At 21.9% G+C, this 8250-nt stretch overlaps 6 protein-coding genes across 6 annotated transcripts; 3 read left to right on the top strand and 3 right to left on the bottom strand. All coding sequences in view use genetic code 6, as the record gives it.

Annotated features, from left to right (window-relative positions):
- Positions 1-158: 158 nt before the first annotated feature.
- TTHERM_00016330 (endonuclease/exonuclease/phosphatase family protein) lies at positions 159-1826 on the bottom strand (the record flags this gene model as incomplete). Its single annotated transcript, XM_001008412.1, has 3 exons — positions 159-396; positions 508-606; positions 679-1826. 3 exons carry the CDS (start codon positions 1824-1826, stop codon positions 159-161), a joined length of 1485 nt encoding a protein of 494 aa, XP_001008412.1.
- Positions 1827-2120: 294 nt separating this feature from the next.
- Positions 2121-2590, top strand: TTHERM_000016329 (hypothetical protein; the record flags this gene model as incomplete). Its single annotated transcript, XM_012795710.1, has 2 exons — positions 2121-2332; positions 2392-2590. 2 exons carry the CDS (start codon positions 2121-2123, stop codon positions 2588-2590), a joined length of 411 nt encoding a protein of 136 aa, XP_012651164.1.
- A 546-nt stretch (positions 2591-3136) lies between these two features.
- Positions 3137-4003, top strand: TTHERM_000016328 (hypothetical protein; the record flags this gene model as incomplete). Its single annotated transcript, XM_012795709.1, has 6 exons — positions 3137-3168; positions 3252-3341; positions 3397-3498; positions 3602-3676; positions 3730-3822; positions 3898-4003. The coding sequence occupies 6 exons, from the start codon at positions 3137-3139 to the stop codon at positions 4001-4003; spliced, it is 498 nt and encodes a 165-aa protein (XP_012651163.1).
- A 580-nt stretch (positions 4004-4583) lies between these two features.
- TTHERM_00016320 (hypothetical protein) lies at positions 4584-5423 on the bottom strand (the record flags this gene model as incomplete). Its single annotated transcript, XM_001008411.1, has 1 exon — positions 4584-5423. The coding sequence occupies one exon, from the start codon at positions 5421-5423 to the stop codon at positions 4584-4586; it is 840 nt and encodes a 279-aa protein (XP_001008411.1).
- An 804-nt stretch (positions 5424-6227) lies between these two features.
- TTHERM_000016319 (transmembrane protein, putative) lies at positions 6228-7070 on the top strand (the record flags this gene model as incomplete). The annotated part of the gene is made up of 1 exon (XM_012795708.1): positions 6228-7070. The coding sequence occupies one exon, from the start codon at positions 6228-6230 to the stop codon at positions 7068-7070; it is 843 nt and encodes a 280-aa protein (XP_012651162.1).
- Positions 7071-7662: 592 nt separating this feature from the next.
- Positions 7663-7942, bottom strand: TTHERM_00016300 (hypothetical protein; the record flags this gene model as incomplete). Its single annotated transcript, XM_001008410.2, has 2 exons — positions 7663-7740; positions 7805-7942. The coding sequence occupies 2 exons, from the start codon at positions 7940-7942 to the stop codon at positions 7663-7665; spliced, it is 216 nt and encodes a 71-aa protein (XP_001008410.2).
- Positions 7943-8250: the final 308 nt, after the last annotated feature.

Below are 8250 nucleotides of genomic sequence, written 5' to 3'. Positions count from 1 at the left end.
ATCAATTGATAAATGCAAGTATTGTATAAATTCATCCATACTTAAATATGTATAAATGAATACATAAATAAAAATATAAATAAGCTCATTAATTATTATTTAAATTAATATAAAATTTATTATTTTGTAATCAATTGATCGCTCATTCACTCACTGATTCACTATTGGCTTTCACTTGATTTATAAGTTTTAATAGTAGAAGGAATTTAAAATTACTTGTGAATTCCATGAGATTTTTGTTTTTTTGGGCTCAAATTATTTTAATTATTATATTACACTTATTTTGTTTCATTTTAATCTATTATTTAATCTTGTACTACTTTGATTTGAATCTGACTATCGTTGCTCTAATTAATATTTTAATTTTCTAAGTTCAGCTCTGATAATCTCTAGTTCCTTTTAATATTAAATATATTTTAGCAAAAAATAAGTAAGTAAGTAAGTAAAAAAATAAGAAAATAAGAAAGAAAGTAAGTAAATAAATAGATAAAATAAAAAAATAATTACAAAAAGCTAAATTCATCTTATTCTTAATTTACTTCTTAGGATTAAGGTTCTTCTTTGATATTGCTTATTTAGGATTAAGCAGCTTTGATTTTGTTATTTCTATTTAATGACAAAAAATAAATGATTTAAATTAAATATTTTAAATGAAATTAGATTTAATTAATTAATTACATTGAAGTTAAATATTAAATATCATCTTCTGATTCTTCACTATCCTCGTCTTATTTGATTTTATTAGTTTTAGGGTTTTTGAGATTTTAGGCTTGTATTTCATGTTAGAATATTGTTTAGAATGGTATGTGATATTTGGTTAATTCTAATAAGTGGTCAAAGGATTACACAAGCTCAGTTTTCATGCTTTTGAATAGCTTGTTATTTGCTGATACGAATGTGTAATCTATTTAAAGTTTATCTTAGCTATTTTATTTGTAGAAGGAATGTGATATCCCTTTCACTTCTTCTAATACGCAAATTTGTACTAAATTTTAGTAGGTTTAATGCGATCTTTAGATGTTGAAATCTCCTGTTAAAATGAAAGTATAATCCTTATCTAATTCTTTTTAGAGACTTTATATGTAGTTTATGAAGTATTATTACCAAATATCAAATTGCTCTTAGTATTTTATGGAGTCTTTAGGAGCATAAATGCTTATTAAACAAAATTTATTGAAAAGAAGAGTAACTATTCGTCCCTCTTAATCCAAACAAAGATAATTTTCTTCATCTATTGCAAACTATTCCTACTATTCAAAAGTGGGATTTATATCAAACATAACTGTATGAGGTCTCTCTTTAAATTTAGTGCTAATCAAAACTGCACAGCCAGCAATATTATTATTTTCTAAGCTCCTCAATTTAGTTTTTCCCTTACTTCTTTAAGATAATTGCTTAGAGAAGTTAATAAAGCATTCGTAATTTACTCCATTAATGTTAATTACTGACATCTTTTCAGGTTTTTTATTTTCGAAAATTCGCTCAGTTACAAACTAATTCCATGTCTCAGCTAGAATTTCAGTTAAACATATAATATCTACTTCTCCCTTTACTTCTTCAGACTAAATTATCTTTTCTAATTGAGCCAGCCCGACTCTTTATTCAGAAAATTCTGCAATGTTTATAGTCAATATTTTTAATTGTTTCAAGTCACTATGAAATCTTTATAATTTAGAATCTTTAGATTTATTTTCATTTTTCAGCTAGTAAAACACTGAAGTTACTTGCTTGTAGTCTGAAGGGCAAAGATTCCCTGAAAAGTTTTTCTTGAGAATATTATCATATTCTTCCTATTCTTTTAAGCATTTGAGTAAATTAATATTCATATCTATCTGTTAATATTTCAATCACAAATTTTTTATTCTAATAAATAATTAAAGATATTTTCGATTAATTTATTAATTAATTTCTGTTGGTTTTTTAATTAGAGCATGAAATGCTACAAAAAATTTGAGCTAAAAATGTTTTATCTAAAAAATTTTCAAAAATGATTAATCCTTCAATTCAATTAATAATTAATATATTTTATGCAATAAAAACTAATTTTTATTTCATTTAATATTTAGTTAAATTTGCTTAATTATTTTATTTAAAACTTCTTAAAATAATTAAATAATAAAATGTAGTTTTTAGAATACAGAAAATACTTTTGTTAACTTATAAAAATTTAATTCTAAAATTTGAGTTTAAAAATTTTGAGAATTTTAAAAGAAATTAAAATTAATATAAATAAATAACTAATTAAATAACTTTAAATAAGCTGTAAATTTTTTATTTTGATAAAAATTTAATGCTAAACACACTCCCAAACGATAATAAATGCAAATCAAAAGTAAAGAAAATGATTTTTTGAAGTGAAATTAAAATAATATTAAATAAAATTATGTCTAGGATGTTTAGTATGATAACTTAGAAAAGCTAAGATTAGATCTAATAAAGTTTGACATTAATATTAATTAAACTATTAAAAATACTTTTTTAATTTATTTTTAAGTAATAAAATTTAACAATTCGTTGCTCTATAGTAAATAACACAAATAGATCAGCTAACAAATATAATAGATCTTACTATTAATTTTCCGTAAGCTGATTGAAAAGTTTATAAAAATTCATAATAAAATTAATTAATAAAAGACCTTATTCATTAGGAAGACCTACCATAAAATTGGTAGCAGAACTTTTGAGAAGAAACAAAAAAATTTAATTTCTAAATTTACAATTCAAGTAAAATTAACAAATATTTTTAGCATCAATTTATAATTAATTGGTTTATAGAAAAAATTAGATAGAGATTCTTGATTTAAAAGATCTTCTTCCAAGTTTATGCTTACTAAGCTAGATAAAATAATTATCTTTGGGTTTGCAGTAAAAAAAACAGAAATTAAATTTAATTTCTCAATAAAAAATTATTATTTTTAAGAAAAACAGGAATAAATTATATAGGAGCTTAATATATCAATTAATACCTATCTAAACTGTCATAAATAGAATATTTTTCATTAAATTTAAAGTACTTATTTGCTTACTTTACTTAAAATTTTTTATTTATTTATTTATGCTTTAAATAAATATCAAAAGAGATAACCCACTTAAGCAAGAAGGTGTTTAGGAAATAAGTTTACTCCTTTACAATTTCATGTCTTTATAATCATTAAAACTGAACTTAAAGTATTCATAATATATTCTTAAAATAAATAAATAAATAAATAAATAAATAAATACATTTTTTAATTATTTAAATCTTAATAAAGCAAATGTGGAATGGATAATTACGGATTTAAGATTTTGAACACTTCGCTTTTAGGTTTTAGGAATTTAAAATTATTCTATTTAGATGTTGGGTAAAAACTTTAAATTAATTAAGTTTTTAATAATTTTATTTAAATTTAATTAAAGATAGAATAACTTTGAGCCGACAATTGAAAGTATAGTAGATAGTCAATGTTATATTGTTTCATAAATGCCAAATTTATAGTTCTTACATATTGGAAACCAATAGTAAAAATTTATATTTTATTAAATTTAAAAGAATTTAAATGATCTTTCTCTCTAAATTAATTATAATGTTTAACCATATTTTAAATTAACTAATTATGTGAAGAGGTTATTTTAAGAAATAATATTTTTAAGATATTTTGAATGCTTAATTTCTTAGCTCACTTAGTCTGAAAATAAGGTTTAATACAAATTTATTTATACAAATTTAAATGAATAATTTAATATTTAAAGATTAGGATTCAGTATTATTAGTTCCGTAGAATAACTGATTTCAAATTTATTGAAATTTAAGTAATTAAATAAGCTTGTAATTTATTACATAAAGTAAAATTATATTATTATAGAGCTAATAATTTAAATATTTATTTTTATTTATTTATTTATTTATTAATTCTTAAGCTAAGCAGGTTTTAGTTATTCTTTTTAAACAAGTCTGATCAGAAATATGTATAGAAAATCAACAAAATTAGTGTGTCTTCAAATAAAAGAAATAAAAGAATATTGATTTCTTTAAATACTACATATTTATTTGTTAAATTATTTAAAGTTGATGTAGATCCTCTTTATTTATAGGTAAATATATATATTGTGATCATCTTTTTATAAATTATCAAACCTAATTTTTATTAGAAAAAATAAAAACAATAGATTGGGTTAGCGAATGAAAAAGCTACATTAGGAAATATCTTAAAGAAAGTAAATATTAACCAATTTTTTACCCTTGTAATTAAAAAGATATTTATTTATAGTTGTTTAAATATTGTTATTTAATTTAAATTTTAATACTTTTTGATTAATCAAATCTAATTTAAGGAAGAATCTTTGAAGAATTTAAGAATGAAAAATTTATTTATTTATATATATTACTCTTTTTAAGTCAAATCAGCTTATAAGAAATAAGAATAATATTTTAAATGATTATGTAAATATTTAAAATTTATATTAAACCTATCCAATAAAATATATTTACCAAGACAAATAAATATAAAATAAAATAAATTTGATAAAATTTTTTTTAATTTTAGATTTTATTAGTTTATAAATAAATTTATTTATTTATTGAATCTCATTTATTGATTTATTACTCAAATCTTTTGCTTAAAGTATTTTTTCTTTGATTCTTTTTTAGATTTTTTTTGGCTTTTATCTTCTATGTGGTTATTTGCTTGCTCTGCAGCGATGTCAGCCTCTTTCTATTTTTGGATAGCTGAATTTGAAGCTTCTACAAGGGATTGTTAGGCTTTTTGTAAATTAGAAATGGCTTCTTAATACTGCTATTAGGAGTTTATGTAATTCTATTTAGCTTATTCTTTTAGCTACTAAGTATCTTCTTATTGTTTCTACTAGTCTTCATTTTGAACTGCAGTTAGTCCTCCATAAAGGGAATACAAATTTATTTAAGCTCTCTCGCAGTCTGCTTTGATTGAATTTAATGATTTCTAAGCTTCTTAAAAGTGTTAGTTTGCTTACACCAAAGTTTACCAAGCATTTTAAGCTGTTAATGCTGAATTCAATGCAAAAGTATCCAAATCTACCTGAGATTTAGTTCTCTTTTTTTTCTAATCATTTATTTGAGTAAATAATTTATTGTACAGTTCTAGTTAAATCTTTGATGCATTTAATGCTTCATTTATAATTTACTAAAATTCATTATCAGCTTCAACTAAATTCTGAGAAGCTTCTGTTTACTCTTTAATTGCAGTAAGCAAAGTCTTTTCAGCTTGAATCTAACCCAAACTCGCCTGATGTAATTTATCATTTGCTTAGGTTAACTTTTGTTTGATATCATCAGTAACAAGAGACATAGTTGATGTCAGCTTAACAGATTAATCTACCTTTTATCTCCATTTCTTAGTTGATTTGGCAGCAATTTATTATATCAAAAGCAACACAAGGAAAATTTGGAATATTTAAGTTATTTTCATACTTTATTTATTATTTAAATGTGTTTATTTCAAAATTAACTTCTCTTTTACTCTAATTTTTTAATAAATAGTATAATTTATTGATCACAGATCTAACTCAAGGAGCACAACTTCTAATCGTCAATTTATTACTCAAGCAATCTATCTGTCAACAAATACAGAAAACACTTTAAACTTCTATTGTGAGAATAAAAAGAGTTTAAGTTGACATCAATAATAAATAAGACAAAAACTATTTAATTAATTTTAGGAATAAATTAATTATTAAAAAACTAACATAATAATACTATCTATCTATCAATCAATCAATTAAAATACAAATCATTTAATGCATCTAACTATTTTGCTATTTGGCATAATGGATGCTTTTATTTTATCAAATTAACATTTTACTATTCGATTTTGAGTAAACAGACAAACAAACAAACAAAAATTATTTAAATTTAAGCTAGACAAATTAGGTTCTTTCGATTTACCTGCCTTGAAAAATAGATTATTAAAGGTAAATAAAAAAAATAGAACATAAATATGAAAAATATAAATTTTAATTGAATTTATTTGATATGTATGTATAAATCTATCTGTGCAGCTTAAAAATCTTATAAATTTGATCAAATTTATGCTTATGATTAGGTTGTGATAATTTTCTGATTCTCAAGTAAAGTTCTGACTAATATAAAAAGTTAGCTGAAATTAAATATAATTAATTAATTGTTTGTTTGTTTGTTTGTGGGATCAGATGATCCTATTAATTAATTATTATATAATAAATGTTAATAATTACAAATATTAAAAAATTTGGGGATGTCTTTAGAGAAAACATTACTAACAAGTAATTCTAATTAACAAATTGTTGATGTCGATGATTATGAAAAATAAGAACGAGATAGTGGCTAATAATAAAACAGTATCTAGAGTTATCAAAATATCACAAATTAACTGAAAATTAGTTAAGAAAGCTAAGCAAGACAGGGCAGTCTGGGATTCAGTTAACGATACTCTTAACAGAGCTATTAGTATAAAAATAGAAAAACAAGTTTTTTGATATTTTTATTCAAATGCCTAGTTGTGTTAGTCATTCTTGTGTCGATAAATATAGCTTCTTCTATAAAAAATTACACTTATAGCGAGTATATAGGATTAACAGTAGCCTTTATTGTATCTTTTTGTTGCTTTTTGAGATTTTATTACTACGACGAAACAAAAACATCCTCAATATTAGTGTTATTTTTTTTCTCATATCTTAGCTAGGGATATCTGTATATTTATTCTCATTGTTTTTTTATCGACAATAGTTCGTTATAAAACCTGACTCTGATGTTTCTCTCTTATATATGTGGAGATACATTAATAATTATTTTATATTCATTTTTGAATATTTAAAAAGATTATATAGTTTAAATTTTGATAGCTGTAATTCACCTGATTTCCATGATCTTTTTGATGGTGTTTTTGAGGGATTATGCCAGTATAGCTATTTCTTGTATTTTTAGTTATTTTTACATTATAATTGCATATGTAGTTTCTCAGGAATAAGCTAGTTCTGCCCTTAATAATCTATATTAAGCTACCAAATTATGGCTCTCTCTTAGCATTTATGTCATAACCTTAATAATGGTCACTTTTATTCTCTTTATCTTCTTATGAAATCAACAAAAATACAATACAGGCAAAAAAATTGATAGATTACTCTCCTCTGAATATATTGAAAATGCTTTTGAACAAATATATAACCTAATTTAACCAAACAAACAAGCAACTTATAAAATAAATTTAAAATTACTTCATTTAGTTAATTAATTAGTTAACTTCTTTATTTATTTATTAATTCATTCCATAATATATAATAAATAATATATACCAATATTCTTTATTCAAATATTTATAACTGATTATTAATTCTTTTAAACTACTATTTTTTTTTTTTTTTGCTTCATATTAAGTATTTAAAACTTTCAAAATTTTGTATTGGTATTTCTTTATTTTATTATCTATTGATTGATATATAGGACTTTTATTGAAAGATTAATTGACTATAAATAATTTTTCACTATTCTATTTATTTATTTTTCTTACTTCCTATTCATTTAGATTAGGAAAATTTGCTAGCTGATCAGATTTTTGTAACTTAGATTCGTTTCTAAAAATACTCCTTGGACTACCTCATAACTTTATGATAGATGGTATGTAATATTTCGTATTTCAAAATTAATAGCTTACAATAATTTAGAAATGTAAATCACCAAATATAAAACAATACTTCAGCTATATCTAATATTTTGGCAAGATTTTCATGAGTTTTTATAATATTTTCTCGCTTTTTTTATAAAAAATTTTTTGTCATTTATTTTCTCAATCTTAATTAACTTTCAAGCATTTACTGTTCTAAATAAAAAAAAAGCTCCGAGACCGGGAATTGAACCCGGGTCTCCTGCGTGACAGGCAGGAATACTAACCACTATACTATCTCGGATTTCACAAAGTATTTAAGCAAATACCATAGTATTATCTAGGATCATTTTTTTTAATTTTATCTTCACAAAATTTACAAGCAATAAAATATAAAATAAAATTCAGTTTTCATCATTTAATTATCATTTTAGCTAAATTATTGATCGAATTTAAAGAGATTTAAACCAATTTATCAATAAATTAATAAATTTATTTAAAAAATGTGTTAATAATTTTTAATAACAACAATCTATCTATCTACAAATATTTATCAACAGATATTTAAAAGTTGTCTAAATTATACTTATTGCAACAAAGCATTAACTTTAGTTCATTTAAATATGTGCTTGAATAAAATTTCTGATTAATCACTAAT

This window comes from Tetrahymena thermophila (assembly GCF_000189635.1).
Source record: "Tetrahymena thermophila SB210 genomic scaffold scf_8254803, whole genome shotgun sequence".
Lineage (NCBI taxonomy): Eukaryota > Ciliophora > Oligohymenophorea > Hymenostomatida > Tetrahymenidae > Tetrahymena > Tetrahymena thermophila.
Note: the sequence above shows the minus strand (reverse complement) of the source record. Positions and strands in the feature narration are given on the sequence as shown.